At 47.0% G+C, this 25,854-nt stretch overlaps 1 protein-coding gene across 3 annotated transcripts in view; it reads left to right on the top strand.

The window, feature by feature from the left end:
• The window catches only part of HAP1 (huntingtin associated protein 1), a 137,656-nt gene that overhangs the window by 36,680 nt on the left and 75,122 nt on the right, over positions 1-25,854 (top strand). For all 3 annotated transcript variants that reach the window (XR_011204747.1, XM_069237652.1, XM_069237654.1), the window contains exon 2: positions 14,151-14,449. Coding sequence is in view for 2 of the 3 variants with exons in the window: in XM_069237652.1 (XP_069093753.1) it covers positions 14,151-14,449 (299 nt within the window). In the remaining variant the exon portion in view is untranslated. The remainder of the gene's footprint in view (positions 1-14,150; positions 14,450-25,854) is intronic.

The following is a 25,854-nucleotide window of genomic DNA, read 5'->3' as shown; positions in this document are numbered from 1 at the left end:
TTATTGTATAGCATATATTGTGTTATGTTAAACTTATTTGCATAGTGTGCATTCTACCATTGGTCTGGCCTACCATCGGGGTCAAGGGACTTCTTGTCCTGATTTTGAGGATTCTGACATAGTCCAGAGACTGGTTAGTTTTATGATCAGTAGCATCAGTAGTGTACTTGTGATTCTGTTGTTTACCATCATTGCGTTTGTGAGTTGAAAGGTTGGTGGGTTATGGGCTTTAGTCGGTGTGTGGTCGGAGGTATTGTAAAGCATTTCAGTAAAGTATCAGTTGGTTGGCTTTCTCATTTCCAGGCAAATTTCTATGTGACAGTTCTAAATGGAGAGAGCAGTGGCATTGTGGTGTGCTCTCCATTGTGCTTAGCATTAGGAGTGTGTGCGGTTTTAATGATGCATAGGCAATTGTGGAAATATTTAAATTCCACCCTACACGTTTTAGCTGGTGTTTGCCAATTTTCCATACCAATGTATATTTTTGAGTTCAAGGGTGAAATAGTCTTTGTTCATTGCTTAGCAAAAACAGTCCTGGCTACCCTTCTTGGCCCCTACTCGTGTTCCTTAGGAGGGTGCAGCCGGCCTGTCTAAATTTCCAGCATAATGACATTCCGGAATGCGAAATGGTGGACAAGAAGCAAGACACCTACCTCCACATCCAGATTGCTCTCTTTCAGGAATCAGGATGTCATTAAGCAGATACACATCCTAGTGGGTAGCCTTCACCTTCCCATGGAACACAAGTTGGAGCTGGGATAGCATTAGGCCTCAATCAAACAGTAGATTTGTAGAGCGCTTCTTGTCACCCGTGAAGGTATCCAGGCACTGGGCATGGGATTTTGGACAATGTCTCAATGGGTACGTGTGAGCGAGCATTAAAGCAGGGCGAGGCCAAGCCAGAAAACGAACTTGCTGGGGAGGCATGTCGGGCTAGGCTTCATGTGGGTGGATCGTGTTGGGTACACATCTTTGGGTGGGTTGGGCGTATGTGTGCACAGGTGGAGACAATGGTTAGGCTCTTACCAGAGACGGGTGGATAGCTACTAAGTGGCAATGTACCCCTCCCACAGTGGGATCTCATTTTTTGGTTTACCTACAGATAGCTATCTACTTTGCATAGCTACATGTAGTTCAAAAAAACATTTAGGCGGAGTTGGAAGGTGTGAGGCAGTTTGGCAACCCCTACTCATCACACGTAAATGTGGAGTTGTAACATTTGCACCTGTTTTAATGTCCTACACTAATAACCATACAAAAAAACAGAAGCCTAGTCCAAAGTCTGCACTGATTATGGTGGCCCTGGTTGTGTTCTGTTATGGCAGCCGCTGAGGCTTTTCCTGGAACCGGCTTGTTTCCTCTGGCTGCCTTGGAGCCTTCTTTAGCTGAGTGTTTGGTTCCGACTTTAAAATTCGCTGCGTTGGTTCTGTATCCTTATTTCAGAAAAAAGTCGAGTTTTTACTGCCTTATGCTTTGTATATTTGCTGGCAAGGAGTTTCACAGCCTTGCCCCCTGCACTAACAATGCTGTTCCCCCAATTGCCCTTTTCTTGTAGGAAGGAATGATTAGAAGAGGTGCTCATCTTCAACGTAATGTTGTGTTCTTGATGTGTCTGTGGGATGAAGCCTGCCAGTACTGTGGACCTTGTATTGGAGGGTTCTGTGAGTGATGCATTATGCCTAAAAGGCAAAGCGTCTGGCCATCAGCAGACAGTGCACTGCATGAAGCACAGGTGGCGTGTGTTCCCATGAATGGGGGTGCAGTAACAGTCTTGCTGCACTGTTTGGATCTTTTGTGTTTTCCATCATAAGAAGCGGGGAGCTCCTTGATACAGGCCATGTGGATAGTCAGCCTGTGAATCACAAGGTGAGCAGACTACTGAAGCCAGCTGCACGATGTGCTTGGGTGCGCCAGTTAAGCGTTGTTGCAGGTTCTTCGCTGTGCTCCACTGGTGTCAATCAAGAGTTGTTGCAGGTTCTTCACTATGTTCCACTGTTGTCAATGGAGAGCTGTTGGAGGGTCTTCGCTGTGCTCTACTGGTGTCAATCGAGAGTTGTTGCAGGTTCTTCGCTGTGCTCCACTGGTGTTAAAGGAGAGTTGTTGCAGGGTCTTTATTATGTTCCACTGGTGTTATTGGAGAGTTATTGTAGGTTCTTCACTGTGTTCCACTGGTGTCAATGGAGAGTTTTGTAAATTCTTCACTATGTTCCACTCGTGTCAATGGAGAGTTGTTGCAGGTTCTTCACTGTGTTCCAGTGGTGTTAGTTGGGAGTTTTTGTAGGTTCTTGAGTATGTTCCACTGTAGTTAATGGAGAGTCTCTGCAGGTTCTTGACTGCATTCCACTTGTGTTAATGGAGAGTTGTTGCAGGTTCTTCACTGTGTTCCACTTGTGTTACTGGAGAGTTGTTGCAGGTTCAACACTGTGTTTTACTGGTGTCAGTGGAGAGTTGTTACAGGGTCTTTTTGCTGTGCTCCACTGGTGCCAATGGAGAGTTGTGGCAGGTTCTTCACTGTGTTCCACTTGTGTTACTGGAGAGTTGTTGCAGGTTCTTCGCTGTGTTCCACTCGTGTTAATGGAGAGTTGTTGCAGGTTCTTCACCTTGCTGCAATTGTGTTGCTGGAGAGCTGTTGCAGGTTCTTTGCTGTGTTCCACTGGTGGCGACGGAGAGTTGTTGCAGGTTCTTCAATGTGTTCCACTTGTGTTAGTGGAGAGTTGATGCAGGTTCTTCACTATGTTCCACTGGTGTCAATGGAGAGCTGTTGCAGGTTCTTCAATGTGTTCCACTTGTGTTAATGGAGAGTTGTTGCAGGTTCTTCATCTTGCTTCACTTGTGTTACTGGAGAGTTGTTGCAGGTTCTTCGCTGTGCTCCACTGGTGTCAATGGAGAGTTGTTGCAGGTTCTTCGCTGTGCTCCACTGGTGTCAATGGAGAGCTGTTGCAGGGTCTTCGCCGTGCTCCACTTGTGTCAATAGGGAGCTATTGCAGGGTCTTCGCCGTGCTCCACTGGTGTCAGTGGAGAGCTGTTGCAGGGTCTTCGCCGTGCTCCACTGGTGTCGATGGAGACTTGTTGCAGGGTCTTCGCTGTGCTCCACTGGTGTCAATGGAGAGTTGTTGCAGGTTCTTCGCTGTGCTCCACTGGTTTCAATGGAGAGTTGTTGCAGGACCTTCGCCGTGCTCCACTGGTGTCAATAGGGAGCTGTTGCAGGGTCTTCGCTGTGCTTCACTGGTGTCAATGGGTAGCTGTTGCAGGGTCTTCGCTGTGCTCCACTGGTGTCAATGGAGAGTTGTTGCAGGTTCTTCGCTGTGCTTCACTGGTGCCAATGGAGAGTTGTGGCAGGTTCTTCACTGTGTTCCATTTGTGTTACTGGAGAGTTGTTGCAGGTTCTTCGCTGTGTTCCACTCGTGTTAATGGAGAGTTGTTGCAGGTTCTTCACCTTGCTGCACTTGTGTTGCTGGAGAGCTGTTGCAGGTTCTTTGCTGTGTTCCACTGGTGGCGACGGAGAGTTGTTGCAGGTTCTTCAATGTGTTCCACTTGTGTTAGTGGAGAGTTGATGCAGGTTCTTCACTATGTTCCACTGGTGTCAATGGAGAGCTGTTGCAGGTTCTTCAATGTGTTCCACTTGTGTTAATGGAGAGTTGTTGCAGGTTCTTCATCTTGCTTCACTTGTGTTACTGGAGAGTTGTTGCAGGTTCGTCGCTGTGCTCCACTGGTGTCAATGGAGAGTTGTTGCAGGTTCTTCGCTGTGCTCCACTGGTGTCAATGGAGAGCTGTTGCAGGGTCTTCGCTGTGCTTCACTGGTGTCAATGGGTAGCTGTTGCAGGGTCTTCGCTGTGCTCCACTGGTGTCAATGGAGAGCTGTTGCAGGGTCTTCGCAATGCTCCACTGGTGTCAATGGAGAGCTGTTGCAGGGTCTTCGCTGTGCTCCACTGGTGTCAATGGAGAGCTGTTGCAGGTTCTTCGCCGTGCTCCACTGGTGTCAATGGAGAGCTGTTGCAGGGTCTTCGCTGTGCTCCTCTGGTGTCAATGGAGAGCTGATGCAGGGACTTCGCTGTGCTCCACTGGTGTCAGTGGAGAGTTGTTGCAGGTTCTTCGCTGTGCTTCACTGGTGTCAATGGAGAGCTGTTGCAGGGTCTTCGCCGTGCTCCACTGGTGTCAATGGAGAGCTGTTGCAGGGTCTTCGCTGTGCTCCTCTGGTGTCAATGGAGAGCTGATGCAGGGACTTCGCTGTGCTCCACTGGTGTCAGTGGAGAGTTGTTGCAGGTTCTTCGCTGTGCTTCACTCGTGTCAATGGAGAGTTGTTGCAGGTTCTTCACTGTGTTCCAGTGGTGTTAGTTGGGAGTTTTTGTAGGTTCTTGAGTATGTTCCACTGTAGTTAATGGAGAGTCTCTGCAGGTTCTTGACTGCATTCCACTTGTGTTAATGGAGAGTTGTTGCAGGTTCTTCACTGTGTTCCACTTGTGTTACTGGAGAGTTGTTGCAGGTTCAACACTGTGTTTTACTGGTGTCAGTGGAGAGTTGTTACAGGGTCTTTTTGCTGTGCTCCACTGGTGCCAATGGAGAGTTGTGGCAGGTTCTTCACTGTGTTCCACTTGTGTTACTGGAGAGTTGTTGCAGGTTCTTCGCTGTGTTCCACTCGTGTTAATGGAGAGTTGTTGCAGGTTCTTCACCTTGCTGCAATTGTGTTGCTGGAGAGCTGTTGCAGGTTCTTTGCTGTGTTCCACTGGTGGCGACGGAGAGTTGTTGCAGGTTCTTCAATGTGTTCCACTTGTGTTAGTGGAGAGTTGATGCAGGTTCTTCACTATGTTCCACTGGTGTCAATGGAGAGCTGTTGCAGGTTCTTCAATGTGTTCCACTTGTGTTAATGGAGAGTTGTTGCAGGTTCTTCATCTTGCTTCACTTGTGTTACTGGAGAGTTGTTGCAGGTTCTTCGCTGTGCTCCACTGGTGTCAATGGAGAGTTGTTGCAGGTTCTTCGCTGTGCTCCACTGGTGTCAATGGAGAGCTGTTGCAGGGTCTTCGCCGTGCTCCACTTGTGTCAATAGGGAGCTATTGCAGGGTCTTCGCCGTGCTCCACTGGTGTCAGTGGAGAGCTGTTGCAGGGTCTTCGCCGTGCTCCACTGGTGTCGATGGAGACTTGTTGCAGGGTCTTCGCTGTGCTCCACTGGTGTCAATGGAGAGTTGTTGCAGGTTCTTCGCTGTGCTCCACTGGTTTCAATGGAGAGTTGTTGCAGGACCTTCGCCGTGCTCCACTGGTGTCAATAGGGAGCTGTTGCAGGGTCTTCGCTGTGCTTCACTGGTGTCAATGGGTAGCTGTTGCAGGGTCTTCGCTGTGCTCCACTGGTGTCAATGGAGAGTTGTTGCAGGTTCTTCGCTGTGCTTCACTGGTGCCAATGGAGAGTTGTGGCAGGTTCTTCACTGTGTTCCATTTGTGTTACTGGAGAGTTGTTGCAGGTTCTTCGCTGTGTTCCACTCGTGTTAATGGAGAGTTGTTGCAGGTTCTTCACCTTGCTGCACTTGTGTTGCTGGAGAGCTGTTGCAGGTTCTTTGCTGTGTTCCACTGGTGGCGACGGAGAGTTGTTGCAGGTTCTTCAATGTGTTCCACTTGTGTTAGTGGAGAGTTGATGCAGGTTCTTCACTATGTTCCACTGGTGTCAATGGAGAGCTGTTGCAGGTTCTTCAATGTGTTCCACTTGTGTTAATGGAGAGTTGTTGCAGGTTCTTCATCTTGCTTCACTTGTGTTACTGGAGAGTTGTTGCAGGTTCGTCGCTGTGCTCCACTGGTGTCAATGGAGAGTTGTTGCAGGTTCTTCGCTGTGCTCCACTGGTGTCAATGGAGAGCTGTTGCAGGGTCTTCGCTGTGCTTCACTGGTGTCAATGGGTAGCTGTTGCAGGGTCTTCGCTGTGCTCCACTGGTGTCAATGGAGAGCTGTTGCAGGGTCTTCGCAATGCTCCACTGGTGTCAATGGAGAGCTGTTGCAGGGTCTTCGCTGTGCTCCACTGGTGTCAATGGAGAGCTGTTGCAGGTTCTTCGCCGTGCTCCACTGGTGTCAATGGAGAGCTGTTGCAGGGTCTTCGCTGTGCTCCTCTGGTGTCAATGGAGAGCTGATGCAGGGACTTCGCTGTGCTCCACTGGTGTCAGTGGAGAGTTGTTGCAGGTTCTTCGCTGTGCTTCACTGGTGTCAATGGAGAGCTGTTGCAGGGTCTTCGCCGTGCTCCACTGGTGTCAATGGAGAGCTGTTGCAGGTTCTTCGCTGTGCTCCTCTGGTGTCAATGGAGAGCTGATGCAGGGACTTCGCTGTGCTCCACTGGTGTCAAGAGAGCTGTTGCAGGGTCTTCGCTGTGCTCCACTGGTGTCAATGGAGAGCTGTTGCAGGGTCTTCGCTGTGTTCCACTGGTGTCAATGGAGAGTTGGAGCAATGCTGATTTGTGCCCCAGTATTTCTCAGTAGAGAATTGGAGCATATTCCTTACTGTGCTCAACATAGAATCCGAGTAGCTAGGGTTGGTGCAATAGTAGTGTCAGAGGGGATCTGGGCCCCTGTCCATTCTTTGTGGGTGGAAGCTGCTGAGCCCAGATGCATCTCCGTGACACCAACTGTATGGGCAGAGCAGGCTGGCCTTCTCGCCTTTATCGATCTGTAAGATCGATGCATCGATATGCATTAACATTACCACAGCAGGTGGAGATTGTGCTGCAGCAGCTCTTACCACCCCCTATCCCACTCTTTGGTACCTGTCGGGTGCAGCGTTTGCACAGGGATTAGTTCCTGGTTTATCGGTGCCTTTTGTTCCCAAGGCAGCAGCGTCCCCAGCAGACGACGATACAAGGTAAACTTCCTGCTCTGATAAGGCTCCAGGAAGCCCGCGCGAGCGGTACCATATCTTTCTGTGGTAGAGAGGGTGGACTTCAGTCCTGCGCCTCCAGCGTGGTCACAGTCTCCATGGTGAAGAAGAGACACGCACCCTCCCAAAGGAAAAGAGGGTGGGGGATTTTCGATTCCCCTAAAAGTGTTTTGGGGGGTCGCTAAATACTAGTGGGGCAAAAATGTTACAGCAAGGCTCGTACTGCAGGACTGTAATGCATAATCTTCCTTACATATGCTTTAAAACGTTTTGTTGACACTGAGAGGATGAAAGGCTGGGTAACACCTCCGGGATTAGAACAAGGATGGATCTCAATGCTCTACACAGCTCCGACAGCTGAAGGCCACGGATCTAAATTAGGGCCGCAGGTAGAAAAATAAGCTAATCATGTGATGGTGGAGGGCCGCGGGGGCGTGCAGAAGCCCCCGTCAGCCGCCACCACTTAAGGGCGAGCAAGTAACCGAAGTGCTGGACACCCGCGCCGCTGTTGTGGCAAAGTATCGAAGTACTTTAAGCGAGGCCTGTTTATGTTCAGCTGTAGGCAGCCGAAAATTAAGCAATAGTGACACCTGCTGGTTTAGATGTGTATCGCATTGAAACTAAGCGTATTTTAAGTATTGGGCCCGATTCAAACCTTAGCGAACAAATGGTAGCATATGTGACAAAATGCCCTGCATGACAAACCTTCGGTCTTAAATATGGCAGGCACACTCTTTTCACTAAACACCTTTACATGTTACTTTTTAATATTTTGCTTTCTTATTGTTTCTTTTACAGTTTTTTATTCACAAGGTAAAGATGTGCACACACAAGGTTTCTTACAGCTGCATCGAAAATACTGGCCCTTTGACAAAAGTATCTAATGCCATATTTTGCTGTTTATGGCTTTTCAATGAATTATAATCTTCTAGCTCCCTTTAATAACAGCCTTCTTTGAAGGTGCAGACTGACTGCTATTTTTTTCAATAAAGGGGCCCTACTCACAGCTTACCAAGAGGTTGCTTCATTATGGATTTTCCTGCTAGGACAGTTAGAAGCAACACCCAAAGTTACCCAACTATTACCAAGCACTTCCTCTAACAAAACACCAAACCTTTTATCTTTGCCACTGCATGTTTAAGAAAAGTGAGGCTGATTGGCTTTGCCAGTACTTGTTAAAATTTTGCATTCATCCTTCATGTGCACCAGTGTACATGGAAGTAGCTGGAATGAGACATATTTGGAGCTACAAAGATACACATATGTAGATAAAATACAAAATAGAATCGGTCCTGTATTTGGCAGATGAGAGAATTGGGGCACACAGGGATTGAGTGATTTGCCTATGGTCATACAGTATATTCAAGTATGGAAGCCATTCACCATTAACCACAAGCATACCCCCTGTACCAAGTATTTATGTCCTAAAGCAACCCTTGCCTACTAAGCGGAGTATCAGTTTAACATATGAAGAGAAATTATAAACAGCCAATTAAAAAAAATAACATGGGCCCACATAAACACGCTCCCATGAAAGCATGGACAAAATTATACAACTGCAAGAAAGATTAGGCAGGAGAGATGGAGAATTTGCAACCACACAGTAATCCATCTCAAGCTTTTGGGGTACCTTCTCTCCCCTGCTTTCCCCATCTAGATGTGTAGCCTTTTTCTACTAAACATTGAATGTAGAATTTGTTTTCCTGTTTCTCTCTTTCACTCTTTCTCCCTCTCTCTATTATGAAATCACAGGAATGTATATGCAGTGAATGTGAAATATGGGGTTGAAATTGTAAATGTAAAAAGTTAAGAAGCGGTAATAAAAACTAGGAGCTGTTGCTCAAATGTGACTTTACCTTGAAAAAGCAAAAGACGAGGCGTTTGCCAAAGCAGGAACAGTTCGTTTAATTAAATATTACGGCCAGGAGAACAGTTACAGAAACGGGGTCCGAGGACTGTCTCAAGGCACAATTGAGCTTCATGGTGGTTTATACATTTCTCTGGGTACCATAAAACATTTACAACAATCCTTTTTGGGTAAAGAATGTGAACCGTTGTCTTGGAGTAATAAATAAGGTCCTGATGACAAATGCAGGTGGGCCTCGACCTTGCGTAGACACATTGTGCGCCAGCAGGTACGTGCCCATCAACCACAACTTTTCCAATATTAACATTCCCCCCCTCTAGTTGAATTTTCAACTACACCATCTAACCCATACTTCATGACAGTCACATTATTGGGGGCTTCAGTTTTGCTTGCTGCTACTTCCCTAGTTACTTGCATTCTACACAATTTGAGGACTGCATTTTTACAAAAGGAAACCCCCCACTTGCAAGAAACCACACACGAACAATAACAATATGAAAATGGGCAACAGTGATGTGCGCAGACTAGTCAGCCACTTGGGGAACCAGGAGAACTAGTTTATGAACAACTGCTCAGGGGCACCTCCCTTCTCACGCATGTCTCTTTGTAAAAGGTGCAGTGCTTGGATGGCAAGAGTCCCATTGTTCATGTGATTGCCTGGTATAAACGTGCAGTAGGATGCACTGATCTTCGTACACACCCCTCCCTCCATTGCGGTCATTATGTCCAACACATACAGATGTTGCATCACCATGAGGCAGATGGCCCTCAGTTCTTCCTTGATTGAATTAAGGCTGAGCTCAGTGCTGTTCTTCATCTTGAGCATGTCCCACCTGGTTATTTGTGACCAGTGGGAGTACACTTTTGTCTGCACTGTGAATAAGGATATGGACCCTCTTGCTGATACTTCTGCATCAGAGAACAGTCTGAATACTTCTGGAATGTTCTTGTACTTAGCCCAGCCAAAATAATCAGGAGTTCTCTTTTCTCGAGCCTGCTAAACAGAGTCTTCTTCTTCCTTATCAGGTGTTGGTACAACTCTGATGGATCTTCTCCAGGAATGAGGTTGGGATGTGTATGGTGATGATGGAGCACAGGCCATGCCATCCAGGGTTGAGCTGAGTGTAGGCACACTTGCCACATTGCTAATAAGTGTCCATCAGCTTGAGGTGCCCCATTGTACATCTGGAATTTGCAAGATTGTGCCACAGTTTTCAGTTGTACCCAGGAGCATTGTTCCTTTGCCTCTGAAACACTAGGAATACAGCATGAGTTTCCATACAATTAGGGGTTGCCCCTTCCCTTCTATCTCACTAGCTCGGATTGCTGACTTGGGATATCTATGCTGTTATTCACCTCTCCCCTATGAGACACATTTCCCTTGGTATCATCAAGGTGGATGGCCCTACACTGACACTGCATGTCAGGGGTCCACTTATTGTTAACTAAGACAGGCCCAGATGTGCTAAGGGCCACCCTGGGACCACAGATGAAAACAGGAGCAGATGTGTTTCTACATTGGTTTGGTGGTTTGTCTCGGGACCAAACAGTATCCTACCCTATGCTGTCCTTCCTGCTCAGCCTGACTAGCTCAGTTTCAATATCACTAAGCTCGGTTGGAAGATACAGTGCTGTAGGAATGGTCTTGTAACAGATCGAATTCACTACAACCCTATGGGGTTCTACTCAGTTGGGTTGTATCTTGGCCCTAATCCTACATAGGTATAGGTGAAGAAGGCATTTTGCTTTTTCAGGGGCTACCTCTTGGGACAAGTAAAGCCTGTCTGTGTCTTCTGCATGCTGTATCAGCGAACAGATGCAACATGAGCTGGCTGATGTCTTGGAACCCACGGCATTCATGTGCTGATACCATGAGTTGTGTAAGAAGGTGATGTGTAGTGCATGTGGAATGCTGGTGTTGTGTTTGGTGTAATTGTGAGTGAAATGGAAGAGGTCCTACGCAAGTACGGTGACATTTTCTGGATGGATTCGATTAGACTGGGCAGTTCTTTGGCAATGAATGGATGCTGCAGTACCCATAATAAACAGAGGATATACACATGTGCAAAAATACATAACTTTTTGAACATATGCAGGTCTTGGGACGAATTCCAGGGGAGATGTCTGTTGCCTTCTGGTGATTGGATTTTTTTAGTTTTGACAGTTCAGTGTTTGTGGTGCAGTTCTTGGTGGGGGGTTTGCTTTGGAAGGTTTCAGCTGCATGTCAGAAAGGTAGACCCATGCGTCTTTCCGCTCCACCTTGAGGGCAGTAGTTGTTGGGAAGATCACTAGGTAGGGCCCTTAAAATTTGGCTTGCTTCCATTTCCCTACACAATTTTGGATGTAAACGTCTTGTCCAGGTTGAGGTGTTCGATATGGTAGCTTGGCAGTGGTGCACTTGGAGTTCCGATGGCTGACCTGTTTGAATAGGAACTTAGTGGTTTTGGTTAGTTCAGAAAGATATACATGCAATGCGTCCCCTAATGCTTGAAAGCTATCTTCTGCGCTTAATTTGGTTCATGATTTTGGGATGGGTGTTCTCCTCATTCTACCAGTTGCAGTCTGGTGTGGTGTGAGATCGTGATTGCTGCTGGGCATGTTACTTAGTGCGAACAAGGCTAGGGACAGAGAGTGGAGCCACCTCCTATTAAGGCTGGTGCAGATTTTGCTCATTTTATTTTTTAACAGGCTGTTGCGGCTCTCAACAACGCTGTTGCTTTGGGGGTGGTACAGTAAGGTCAGTTTATGTCTTATTCCTAAGAGGAAGCAGATGTGATCAAACAAGAAGTTGACAAAGTGCTTTCTGTTGGCTGAACGGATGATGTCTGGTGCCCCCCCACCTGGGTATTACTTCTCTGACGAGAAACATTGCTGGTGCCTAGGTGTTGCAGTGCATGCAAGGACCAGCTTCAATCAACCTAGAGTATTGACAGTCTGCTACAATCAGGTATCAATCGCACATCAATTGATCCTTTGAACAAAGTCAATGTGTAAGGCTCTGAAAAGGCCCCTTGGTCTTGGGATAACCAATGACACAACCTTCAAAGTAGGTTTGGGTGAGTATAATTGGCAGACAGTACATCTGTTTAAATATATCGTCATGGTTTTGGTAACGTTTGGGATACCAAGTTGGTCCGGTGGTGTTTTATACAATTCTCAGGGTCCATAAAACAATTGCAACATTCCTTTTTGGGTAAAGATCGTGAGCTGTTGTCTTGGAGTCATAAATAAGGTCCTGATAACAAATGCAGGTGGGCCTTGACCTTGCGTGGACACAATGTGGGCCAGCAAGTATGTGTCCATATGTCTGGCCTGAGGGGCGCGTGATTGCTGTGTGTTACTGTGTGTGCTGTGTTTTGATTGGCTGTATGTTCCTAACTTCATGTCTTCTTGTCTGCTGGCTACATGCTTCCCCACCTGTGACATATCAGTAACTTCACCCCTAGGTCTCAGAGCCTGCCTGACCACATACTTTAGAGCCAGTGTTGAAGGAGAGTTCATGACGGGTGAATTTGCTAATAGTGATGTGAATTTGTTGTTATATGTTATCGCATGATGGTGCACATCGACTTTTCCAATATGAACAAAGCTATGTGAACAAGCATAGAGGAACCGGTCAGACTCAGCCAACTGGCCACCTAACAATTTAAACATGTACATTTGTGCATTGCTTATGACAAGTTCTATAGCGAGTGAAGATCCCCTTGCATTCCTTCTTCTCAGCTAGCCATGTAGTGCTTGTTTGATTAGTGGCAAGCCAGCATTTAGATTAAATCGCTGCATGTTTTCTTCTTAGTGGGTGTGCAGGAAGACCATCAGGCTCCATCTAATGTCTCACTTTGGTTGAGTTCTTGGTCTGGCTGATCTCCAGCATTTCTCAGAGACCTTCTTCTCACACGTAGGTCTTTTTACAAGACAGCTTTTTCACCTGTCCGAAGTAAAGACTACCCTATCTATATGCCTTAATTAGAGTTAGGCAGATGGGTTACTCCATCACAAACATAACAATATCATGTCCACCTTATTACAAGTTCACTATATCATATGACATTTGTCATGAGGTGGACAGGTTATCCTTCAGGATGTGATGGAAGTAACCTGCCCGTCAAACTCTAAATCAGACCCTTAGTCATTTTCTTTGATTTTTCAGCTGAACCACTCTGCTTTTGTGTCAGTTAGACAGGCTTGACTCATCTAAAGTTGTACAAGCCCATTTTGCCAATCACTATTCTGAGGTTCTGATTGGCCAGCTACTCCTGGGACAGGATGTGCAAATGCGTGCTTGTTCTTTCAAAACCAAAACTAGAACAGCACCGAATTACTACATTACTAAAAAATTAAGTTATATGTGGAGTTGAAGATCCGCTCTCAGACAAAGTGGCAGAATTTAATTTCTTTAGTGGAGAAGTGTGGCTCAATGGTTAGAGCGGCAGACCCTGATGCAGAAATCTGGCCCGGGACCAGGGTTCAATTCCCGCCTCGGCGGGTCTTGGGCTCAATTTCCTCAGACCTGATAATTCTCGCATCGGTGCCTAATCTAATTCATGGGTCCCACTCTGTAACTCTGGGCAATAGCTTGCTTAATCTCCACAACAGCCCCAAGAGTGCTGGGATGCCTGGCTTCACCTTGGAGGTTGCCCAGGAGTGGGCACCTCACAGGGAAAAGCCAGGAGGGGTTCCACAGCGGTATGCGTACAGCACCTTGAGACCCTAATGGGTGAGTAGTGCGCTATACAAGTACGAAGTTTACAGTTTTAAGTTTTACGTTTTTTACTCAGGAATGAATGCAGGTTGGAAAAGCGCTGTATGTAGAAATTATGGCATGGGAATACTTTCTTTGTTAAAGCCTCTTCGTGCATTTTCAGAACATGGAAGAAATCTGCAGCCATTGTCAGAGTGATAGACTTTGACAGCATGCATAATAAATAGCCCATAGTGAGGGATCTTTTCACGCTGCCCCAGTGATTGTCCTCTACAGATTGTTGTTGTGAAGTGAAGTTAGCGATGTTTATTGTTGTAACTGCATTCACTTGCCTTTTCTCACTGCATTGTGGTACTTTTGTACTGCTCTGATGTTTATACAGTAGAAGGTGTTTGGAGTCCAGTTGGTGATTTAATGTAAGTTGTTTTAAGAGCTGGTGGTTACTTTACTTAGAGAGTGGTTAAGCTAGTGTAATTGCTAACAGATATATTTACAGTCACAATGCATACTCTAGCAACTTACTTGTAAATAACCTAACAGTGTGCTACAAAACCTTGGATAGTCTTATTATGTGTACATTTACTCTGAACTCAGAAGGGTATCTCAGCACGTAAGGTTGGAGTTTGAAAATCTTCAAGTTTATTAATTGGATAGTCCTTGTTTGGAAAGCTTCAGGTCTTGCTGTTATGACCGTTTTAATGCAAGCTCTTTCTTTTTACCTTTTCTTTCGACCTCAGGTACCTTAAGGAGAGCCGATCGGAAGCCCACCCTGGGGCCCTGCACTGCTTGCCGGACCAGGGCCTGGCACTATCCTCCGCACATGGCAGCCTGCTCTACCCGCTGAAGTCAGCCAAGCTGGCCGCCTCCGGTTCTAGTGAGCACTCCGCAGTCAGGACCCCACCCAAGTACCTGCTGAGCAAGGACCCCCTGCCAACCTCATCCACCAACACTGAGGAGCCTCCTGAGCCAGCGACTGCTGCTGCGAGCACCATCGCGAGCACTCCTGCCAAGAGCTGCGATGCCTCCACGATCACTGGTAGGTGTGCGGGAAGAGCCTTCCTGCAGCACATGTAGTACTGCAGTGTCTGTCTTGTGTTCTGATAACTGTGCACACCAAGGGTGTTGGAAGTCATCTGGTGGGCTGAGTGGTTTCACTTCTGGTCATAGGCTCAACGCTTGTTGCTTGTTCACTGGCACATAATCCAGTGGGTGACTGCTGCTGCTCAAAGGCTTTATGAATGTTATCAGCTTTTAACTTCTGTTTTTAAAAAACGCTGTTGAAGGTGGTCAACAAGCTAGTTATTGGTCTAGTTCTGGTGCCCTAGATTCATCTGGTTGTACCATTTCATCATAATTTTCTCCTTTCCTTCACTTACTGTATTATTCCATTGCATTTTGAGTTGTTCATTTGGTGGCATTTATTGCTTTGAAAGGAGCAGCCCACTTTGTCGTTTCATAATGTTGGATCACTTTTATTGTGAGTGAATTCTTTACATTTTGTTTAAAAGACAAATTATGCATATCGTGCATTTTTTAAAAATCAATCTCTATACATGCCCATAACACATAGACTAGCTGAAACGTTCTTGCATGTTTGAACACTACCTATTGCAAATCTTTTTGTTCCCTAAATTCAGCTGACGTTTACAATGCCTCAAAGCACTTCAGGGTAGCTTAAAGGTAGTATGTTGAAAGAAACAAACCATGAAAAACAAACAAATAGGTAACTCTTTACTTAGGTTGGCTTTCCCAGCCCTCTGGTTTTGTTTCAGTCCTCCTCCTCTTCAGCTCCCTCATCCTTAAGGGACACATTGCCAAAAATCAAAGACTGTCTGCTACAAGCATCCTCTACTAAAGAAAGTCAAACAGTTTCTCCCAGAAAGCCTCTTCAGAACTGCTGTTCAAGCCCCCATGGTCTTGCATCTGGATGATGGTAATGCCCTACTCTATGGAACCCCTTAGGGACATCCTACATTCTGCAGCACATCTCACCCAGGATCTGAAGAACTATGATTACATCACCCCCATCCTGATGGAACTCCTTTGGCTTCCATTGCCTGCCTGCACCGGCTTCAAAACCAGCTGCATCATTTACAAAGCTATCATGACTGGCATCCCCGCTTATCTTGTAGATGAGCACACTATATTTGGTGGATCTTGGCACTCACTGCTTGGGCACCATCAGACTGCAGACTAAGAAGTTTTTTTTTAAAACAAGACAGTAGGCCTTTTACATTTATTCATCCAGGATCTGAAACAACATCCCAGTAGCCATCATAACAACTCCAACACTGCTCCAAATTAGGAAAGAGTTGAAGACTCACCTCTTTAAAGAACACTAAATCACAGTGCAGTAGCCATGCACAACCAGCTTCCTCTCCTTTTAATTAATGACCTTGTTACAATGTCCCACTGCCTTTTGGCTAGGTTAGCGCTATAGAAATGCCATATACACATATACATACATACAATGATGTCAGGTCAAATAGGGAACAATTTTCTGGTAATAATTCCCCTCTCTAGAGATATTATGATGATCCTATTGGGTAAAGATAAGACCATACATACCGTAAACGTAAAATATACAATATACACTGTAGTTAGAACTGCTAAGTACCTGTGAGGTCAAATAAACATCCTGTTTTTAGGTCTGCCGTTAACCAAGACCTTTTGACTTAACTAAGATTATATGCATCAATTAGTCTGTTATTGAGTTAGACACATTTTTCTTCATCCCAGTACAGCATGGGGTAGTGAGTCTGCACACTTCAGCCTTTGGCTACTTTTACTGTGAGTGACCGCATTTTACCCTTTCACTTGGAAGAATTCCTCATACAAAGTACTTCCCATAAATTCCAGAGACTGCAATGGTAATATGTGCTTTTTGGGACCTAAAAAAAAAAAACTATGTTTTTTTAGATTGATGAGCGCCCAGTAGCTTCCCTAACAATAATGTTTTGCAAAAACCTTAGCAAAGCAAGTATTGACAAAGCCAAGTGGTGAGCAGCCATCGTCACACCTGTTGGCTTCGCCAACTCTTGTTGCTTGTATGCTAATAGTCTCCCGCTGTTAGCTTTCTTTAAGCAATGTCTGCTCCTCATGTAATCCACTTATCCTTTAGCTTGTCAGATTTCTCCTATGGGTGCTAGTTTTTCTTCTTGTGTTGCTTCTTCTGTGCATACTGGATTGTTAACTTTCTCTTTGAGCTTATTGGTTTAGGTCCTGGCTGCTATCTCTTACAGTGGGACTGTAATCTCCCCTCTACCACTTTCTCCAGTGTTTCCAGCCCCGCCACAGGGTTTCTAGCTCCATAGTGAAGATGATAACACTTCATCAGTGCTGCTAGTACTCCTCCTCATCTGCCAGCTCCATCTTGAGGCTGCTAGCTTCTCCTCCAGGATGGAAAGAATTCCTTAGGATTGCCAGTAATCCTTTGACGCTGCAAGCCTTCACTTAGGCTGCAAGCTCATTCGGAAACTCTACTAGAGTCAAACTGGCCTGAAGGCAATCAGGTGATGCCTAATGGGCTGGTAGGACAGACCAGTGTGTGGGCTGATTTTTTGTCTGTTTCTGCCTTTTTGGTGTGCTGGTTTTTACTTTTGATTTGCTTGATATTAGAACAAACATTGACTGCTGCAAGCTCAAATCCATGCAGTCTTTTCTGCCTTGCAAAACACTTATGCAACTTGTCTTTCTGAGTTCAAAACTTCCCAGTTTGCAAACATGGCTACTTTTTAGATCGAGTGCACAAGCACTTTGACCTGTTGTAAGAATTATGGGCTTTTAACCACGCCCACCTCATGCCCAGTACTTTTGCTCGTTCGTGGACTTGCCTTTCAATCATTGATAAATGCTTTACGCTTGTCCCGCCTTAGGGCGGTTTTGTTACCACCTTGCAGAATGTCCCTGTTACATGGATAATCGCACAATCACCGATACATTTGACTGTGAGGGAACTTTTTTTCCCCGCGCGTGTGCTCATGGCCGCCATGGCACTTTGAATTGGCTCGCTAATATCAACTAATGTTTTACACTTCATTTTCAATCTATGTCCAGTTAGGAATTTGCAACGTGAATAGCTCTAACTCGATCAAATGCGAGACCCATGCATTGAAATGCTTGTTTAGCTTTCTAATTCACTAATGGGGGCCACTTTTATTTTGGTGCCCAGAGATATTTTCTGTCCCAGTCCGACCCTGCTCTAATAGCCAAATGTGGCTTTGTGATAACCCATGGAAGGCACAGGGATGGAGACCGCAGTGTAGAAGCACTTGGCTGGTCCTCAACAGTTCAAGCATGTAGTCCAATGACAATGGCATGCTGTTCAAATCAGCACTGTTGATGTGGAGTAACAAGGTATTGTGAAACATGTTACTTCCTCTAAAGGGTATGTTTAAATACCCAAAATCTACACAGTGACCCATTGCCCAGCCCAAACATGTCCAGGTGCCACAGCTCCAGAGACGGGCAGATGGTAGTGGAAGAAAGAGGGAGGTGCTGTGGTGGCACAATTCAGAACCTGTCCAGGAAATATGTGCTTTACAATAAGGGCCATTGAGTAACTTCCAAGCCAGGTGTTCTATACATAATGGTTAATGCACATGGTGATTTACATGGGAGTATAAAGCTTCTTGACATTATTGGTCTCTATTCAAGGTCAGACTGGGACAGAATATAGCACCTGGCACCAAAACAAAAGTGGCCCCAATTGGTAGATTAGAGAGATAAAAAAGTGGGCAATTTTTGCAAATTGGGGCAGGTTTGAACTTGTAAAGACTTGCAGTAAAAGTATTTTACAATGTATGGAGCACTGCATGGATTTGAGTTTGCTGCAGCCAATGTTTGTTTTAATATTAGAAAAATCAATTGTAAAAAACAGGCCCACAAACAGCCAAAAACTGGCCCACACACTGACTGGTCTGACCAGCCCATCGGGCACTGCCCGATAGTCTAATAAGCTAGTCCGTCTCTGACTTCACCCCAGGTGATTAAAACTGAAGCACGGTGAGACCTGTGAACTCTCTTCATAGCTTAATGTTGTTAGTAAGTGCTCCCCAGCCTCCTCGGACTTGGAAAGGGTGATTAGCTTTAGTTCTCCTGGCACAGTATTCATACTTTGTTGTTTCACCTGATATAAGACATTTGGTGGTTTTGTTTTCCATGAAACAAACTAATTTGATAAGCCTGGCTTCTCTGGGCCACAAAGTTATCCTCTGTTCATCCATGTTTTCAATTGGGGACATCATTCAATCTATTAGTCAATCAATCAATCAATGGTACTTGTGAAGCGTGAGCTTTTCACCCGCGGGGGTCTCCAGGTGCTGGGGGGGTGCTACTGGCCTCATCAGGCTGCCGCTGGCGGTAGAAGAGCCAAGTTCTGAGCTGCTTTCTGAAGTCCTTCAGGAAAGGGGAGGTGCGCAGGTCGAGGGGGAGGTCCGGCGAGAGGGAGGTTGTTCCAGGACCACAGTGGATGTGGGGACGTGAGCCTGGGTGGGGAAGGCTGATCTGGTTCGTTGGTGGAAAGAGAGGAGTTGTTGATGTAGGCAGGTCCGGCATTGTGGAGGGCTTTGTACGTGTGGAGCTTGAAGAGATATATATCTCTGATGGACAGGGAGCCAATGGAGGGCCCTGAGGTATGGTGTCATACTGGTTCTTCAGGGGAGTTTGAGGACAAGTCTTGCTGCTGCGTTCTGGATGGTCTGGAGGTGGCTCGTTATCTGTTTTGTGGTTTTGGCGTAGAGTGCGTTTCCGTAGTTGAGTCGGCTTGAGACAAGGGCCTGGGTGACCATCTTCCTGGTGGAGATGGGGATCCACTTGAAAATTCTGCGGAGCATGCAGAGGATGTGGGAGCAGGCAGAGGAGACGGCATTGATCTGTTGCTGCATGGTCAGTTGGGTGTCCAGGATGATTCCGAGGTTGCATGCATGGTTGGTGGGCATGGGAGGGGAGCTGAGGGTGGTGGGGCACCACGAGTGGTTCCAGGGGAGGTTTGTTCCCAAATGTAGGAAGCTGCCCTGGTGTGTGGTGGGTACCTGAGGTACTTACACCTTATACCAGGTCCAGGTATTCCCTATTAGTGTAGTGTAGGCAGTATCTAGAAGCCAGGCTTTCTAGAGGTAGGCTTATCTAGGAGACATGCAAAGCTCATGCAATACCACTGTAGTCACACAGCACTTCACACATGAAAGAAAATACTCAGTGTTACGAAAATAAAGGGTCTTTATTACGGTAACGCAGTACCAAAACATTAGATAGGCAACCCTCCAATAGGAGATAAGTAAACACACTAAATATGTACACTAGTTATCAGAACTATGCCTAAAAAGTGATAGAAAACAGTGCAAATGGGCATAGACAGTAGTGACCCTGGGGGAGCCCAAACCATATACTAAAAAAATGAAATGTGAACACAGGACCCCCACCTAGGTAAGTGGAATGTGTAGAGGGGAGCTGGGAGTACTAGGAAACCCCAAAGGTAAGTACCACAGTGCCCCCTAGGGACCAGAAGGAAAGGAGTAAATTACTAGATTTCCCCCAAACCGTTCAAAAGGAAGAAAATGAAGAACATGCAACACCCAGACAAGACTGCAAGAAACCACAGTGGATTCCAACAAGCCTTGGCAGAGAAAGAACTTGCGGTGAAGCAAACGTGGAGCTGCCGGGGACCGGTAAGGCTCACGATGACTCAACTCCCGGGGGAGCCTTAGGGGTGAGTAGCGGGCTCTACAAATTCACTGATTGATTTAGGGGGACACTGAGCAAGGCAGAGAGTCCAAAGAAGAAGAGGCAGCCCCCATAGGAGACCCACTGGACGAGGAACCAGGAGTCATAGAGGAGCCCACACAGCACTCCTGGAGAAGGGTCCCATGCCGCAGGAGAAGCACGCAGAGGGCTGTGTGTCGCAGGAAGGAGTGCTGGGGCTACAACAAGCCTGAAGAACCCTTGGAGGAGATGCAACCAAGCTTTGGCAGCTGCTAGAGACGCAGTGCACAGGGGTACTGTTCTACGTGGGAAGGCAAGGGCTCACCTCCACCAAAGTTGGACATTTGGCAGAGAGGACCAAGAGGACTACTCTGGACTACCACCTGTGATGCAGGATCCACGCAGCTCAGGATGAGAGGAGATCCATGCAGCCATTCGTCGTTGCAGTTGCCGCCTGCGGATGCAGGAGAGTAACTCCTTCACTTCATTTTGCAGATTTTTCAAGAAATTCTTAAATCTGGATCTTATCCTTCTAAATGGAAGGAGACCATAGTAGTTCCTGTAAAGAAGAAACCACTTGGAGACGTGCAGGACCTTGAGAATTTACGGCCAATTGCGCTCCTTCCTTTCTTTGCCAAGATCTTAGAGAAAATCATGAATAAGGCACTAGCGGGTTTTCTTGGGGAAGTGGAAGTTTTAGATCCCTCGCAGCATGGCTTCAGGAAAGCTCATAGTACGGAAACGGCCCTTATCTCCTCCACTGATTCTATTCGTAGACTTGTGGATGAGGAATAGGGTGCCATTCTAGTCCTATTAGATTTATCTGCAGCCTTTGATACTATTTCTTCCCAGATTCTGACAGCCCGTCTCTATCAAGTAGGTGTTAGAGATAGGGCCTTGAAATTGTTAGAGTCTTTTTTAACTAACAGATGGACTACGGTAAGATGTGGTAACTTCAATTCCACACCTTACCTTCTTCCTTGTGGGACTCCACAGGGTTCCTCATTAAGCCCTACTTTGTTTGATATTTATGTTGCCCCGCTAGCCAACCTGGTTCGTTCTTTTGGCTTTATCCCTCTTCATATGCAGACGACACACAGCTTATTATCCCTGTTAATAAAAACCGGGAGGAGGTGGCGGACCGTTTTAACCTCCGTATGAAGGAGGTTAGCAACTGGATGGGATCTAACTGGTTGAAATTGAATGCTTCGAAGACTGAAATTCTCTGTTTTGGATCTGGTGTTAAATATTGGAATCCACGCTGGTGGCCATCAGACTGTGGTTCTCTTCCTACCCCTTCTAATGTTAGCAAAAATGTGGGTGTTAAGTTTGACAATCAACTGTCCTTCAAATATCAGGTCAATCACATGGTTAAAATTGGTTTATGGTTGATTAAAATGTTAAGGAAAGTTTTTCCTTTTCTTCAGCACAAATGGAGAGTTGCCGCCACTCTAGCCTTGGTAATATCTAAAATGGATTACTGCAATGCTTTGTTTCTCAATTTAGATAAAGGCCTTCTTAATAGGCTACAGCTGATTCAGAATTCAGCCGCCAAATCAGTTCTTAATCTTTCACGTTGGACCTCTGTTAGAAGTAGTCTCAGACAACTGCACTGGCTTCCAGTGGCTCAGCGGATTATTTTTAAATCCCTTTGCTTGTCTTTTAAAGCCGTGCATGGCCAAGGTTCTAAATATCTGTCTGCTAAATTAGGCTGGTAGAAACCTAAGAGGCATCTTAGATCATTGTCAGCTTACTACATTCATGTTCCCCGCACTTATAGAAAGAAGTGGGGTGATAAAGCCTTTACTGTGGCTGCAGCCAAGTGCTGGAATTCCCTCCCTCTCAATATTAGGGCTGAAGCGTGTTATTTACGGTTTAGGAAGTTGATTAAAACTTGGCTCTTTCCTAACTAATCCTTACTTTTTGTCCTTCTGTGGGTTGGGTTTTCCTTATGAGTGTATTGACGTTTTTTACCTATGTTAGCGATTCGATGCTCTTTGTGAGCCGGAATGTGCTTTATAAATATATTTACATACATACATACACTCCAAGGGAGATTCCTTCTTCCTTCTATTGCAGACTGAAGACTTGCAGCCCTCAGAGGATGCACAGCCGGGGAAATGTTCCAGAAGCTGGAAGGAGCCGTGGAAATAATGTTGCAAGCAGAGTCTTTGTCGTAGATTGAGATTTCCTGGAGGGTCCAGTTGCAGTTCCAGTGGCTAGAAATCGAAGTAGAGTTGCAGAGGAGTCCTGCTGGAATCTTGCAAGCCAAATCTGATGACCCACCTACGAGAGAGACCCTAAATAGCCCTGAAAGGGGAATTGGTCACCTAGAAAGGTGACCACCTATTAGGAGGGGACTCTGGGACTCTGACATCACCTTCCTGACCTGGCCACCCAGATGCTCCCAGAGGTCCCTGTCAACCTTGGATTCAAGATGGCAGAACCCAGGGACCCTCTGGAGGAGCTCTGGACACCACCCCTGGGGCTGCGATGAACAGGGGAGTGGTCACTTCCATTTCCATTGTCCAGTTTTGTGCCAGAGCAGGGACTAGAGATCTCTGAACTGGTGTAGACTGGTTTAAGCATGGAGGGCACCAAATGTGCCCTTCAAAGTATACCAGTGGCTTGAGGAGGCTACCCTCCCAAGCCATGTAACACATATTTCCAAAGGGTGAGGGTGTTACCTCCCTCTCTCAAAGGAATTCCTTTGTTCTGCCTTCCTGGGCTTGAGCTGTTCAAGCAGCAGTAGGGCAGAAACCTGTCTGAGAGGTGGCAGCAGCTTGGGCTGCCCAGAAAACCCCAGAAGGCTGGGAGGAGCAATGCTGGGGGCCCTCTAAGGAACCCCAGACTGCATGGAATCATACTTCCAATACTGGCAACAGTATTGGGGTATGATTCCGACATGTTTGATACAAAACATGTCCAGGTTCGGAGTTACCATTATGTAGCTGGACGTATGTAGTGACCTATGTCCCATACACGCATAAAATGGTGTCCCCCCACTCACGAAGTCCAGGAAAATGGAACTGGAGTTTGTAGGGGCACCTCTGATAGTGCAAGGGTGTCCTCACACACAGGTATTTGCACCCTGCCCTCTGGGCTAGGAGGGCCTGCCATAGGGGTGACTTACAGTGACCTGTAGTGAAAAAGGGTGCATGCACCCTTTTCATGCAGGCTGCAATGGCAGGCCTGCAGAACACTTTGCATGGTCTCCCCATTGGTGGCATAATACATGGTGCTGCCCAAGCGGATCCCATGTTACTCCAATGCCCTGGGTACCAGGGTACTGCATACTAGCGACTTACATTGGGGCACCAGTATGCCAAATGTGGGGTTTTAGCAATCAAGTTACCGAATTGGAAGGGAGAAAGCATAATCACTGGGGTCCTGGTTAGCAGGATCCCAATGAACACAGTCAAACACACTAACAACAGGCAGAAAATGGGGGTAACCATGCCAAAGAAAGAGGATACTGTCCTACACCGAAGATGAGGATCTCCATTTTTTTTCCAGAGTTTAGCTTTAGGCAGTTGTTCCTCATCCAGGAGGCAATGTCGGTCATAGTGTTCTGGAAGTTGGATCATGCGGTGCTGTTTGAGAGGGAGAGTACGAGCTAGGTGTCGTCAGCTTAGGAGACGATGCTGAGTCTGTGGGTGCATGAGATGTCTGCCAGTGGAGTCATGTAGATATTGAAGAGGGTGGGACTGAGGGAGGAGCCCTGGCCCTGGGGGATGCCTCAGATGACTTCTTTGGGTAGGGAGATGTAGGGAGGGCAGAGGATCCTCTGGGTTCGGCCGGGGAGAAAGGAGGCAATCCAGCTGAGCGCATTGTTTTGGATGCCGATGTCGTGGAGTCTGGAGATGAGAGTGTGGTGTGAGATGGTATTGAAGATCGTGGATAAGTCGAGGAAGATGAGGACTGCTGTTGCTCTTTGGGTGAGGAGTGGTTTGATGTCATCTGTAGCTGTGATCAGAGCAGTTTCGGTACTGTGATTGGGCCGGAACCTGGATTGGGATAGGTCGAGCAGGTTGTTGTGTTCGAGGTAGTCTGTGAGCTGGCGGTTGATGGCCTTTTCCAAGACCTTGGCGGGGAACAGGAGGAGTGAGATGAGGTGGTAGTTATTGAGCTCACTGGGGTCGGCTGAGGGTTTCTTCAGGAGAGACTTGACCTCGGTGTTCTTCCAGGAGCTGGGGACGATGGCTGTTGAGATGGAGCTGTTGAGAAGTTCTGTGAGTGCGGCTCTGATGGTTTTACCTCCTAGTGTGTAGATACAGTGCGGGCAGGGATCTGCATGGGATCTGCAGTGGATGGAGGCCATGATGGCGAGGGTGTCCTCGGTGGAAAGCTGCTTCCATTCGTGAATGGGAGAGTGGTGGGAAGGGGTGCAGGGGTGGTCGAGGTAGGTGGTTTGGGGGATGAAGTTGCTGTAGATGATGGCGATCTTGTGGTGAAAGTAGGCTGATAGTGTGTTGCAGAGGGCCTGCAAGGAGTTTATTGTGTTCTCTGTGGTGGCGGGGCAGGCAAATTCGCTGATGATGCTGAAGAGTTTTCTGGTGGGGTTAGTGCTTGCCTCATGGTGGGTGGTGAGTGCTTCTTTCTTGGTCCCTCTGAGTCGGCGGTGGTATCCTCCGAGGGCGTTCTTGAAGGCGTAGAGGTTGGCAGTGGTCTTGTCAGTTCACCAGTGTCTCTCTAGTCTTCTGCAGTGTTGTTTGAGGGTCTGAAGTTCCGACGTGAACCATTTGGTGTGGTTGGTGGGCTTGCTACTGGTGCTTCTCTTTAGTAGGGTGATGGTGTCGGCAGCTGAGGGGATCCAGTTGGAGAGGTTTTTCACGCAGCGTTTGAAGGTGCCTGGTGGGATGGGTCTGCTTTCTTTGAGGGCGGCAATCCAGGGAGTTTCTGTGAAGTGGCTCCTGTTGTGGGAGAGAAGGATGGGAGTTTTGTTGGGGCTTCGAGTCGTCCCTCAATGGTGAAGTGGAAGATATGGAGGTTGGTCCATGTTACTTCTGAGGTGTGGGAGAATTTTGCTATGTTGCTGGAGGAGAAGATGGGGTCTAGGGTGTGTCCTGCATTGTGGTGGGCATGGTGACCAGCTGTGAGAGGCCCATGATACTCATGTTGTTGAGGAGTGAGGTGGAGTTAGTATCATTCAGGTCTTCTAGGTGGAAGTCCAGGTCCCCCAGGAAGATGAAGTGGCTGGAGTCGATTACCGGGGGGTGATGAATTCTGGCATGGAGTTGAAGAAGCTGTGGCAGAGGTCAGTGGGTGTGTAGGCGAGAGTTCCCCTGATTGTGACTTTGGCGTTATGTTTGATCTGGAAGTTGAGGTGTTCCATGATCGTTTTAGTGTCGTCGTCTGTGGCTGTGCAGTGGAGGGAGTCCTTGTGGATGATGGTGATGCCCCCACCATGTCGGTTGGGGCAGTCGCCGTGAATCATCTTGTATCCAGGGGATGTGGCGGTTGCGATGTCTGGTGCAGTGGCGGGGTGAGCCAAGGTGATGGTGTCCAAGATTTTTATGGCATGCTTGCAGAGGGATCAGACATTGAGTACTGTGCAGTGGAGTTGGGTTTTGTGGCTTGGCATCTGCTTGATGGGGGTTGCGGCGTTTCCAGTGTTGCAGGAGAACCGGCAGTTGTGGCAGGAGAAGGGGTCTTCAGTGTATTGGGGCAAGGCGGTGCTGCAATTGGAGTCCCGGGTATTTGGCCTGAGGTTCTTGATTTCGTCAGACGACCACTGGT

This window comes from Pleurodeles waltl, chromosome 6 (genome assembly GCF_031143425.1).
Source record: "Pleurodeles waltl isolate 20211129_DDA chromosome 6, aPleWal1.hap1.20221129, whole genome shotgun sequence".
NCBI classification, from domain to species: domain Eukaryota; kingdom Metazoa; phylum Chordata; class Amphibia; order Caudata; family Salamandridae; genus Pleurodeles; species Pleurodeles waltl.
This window is presented reverse-complemented; position numbering and strand designations above follow the sequence as displayed.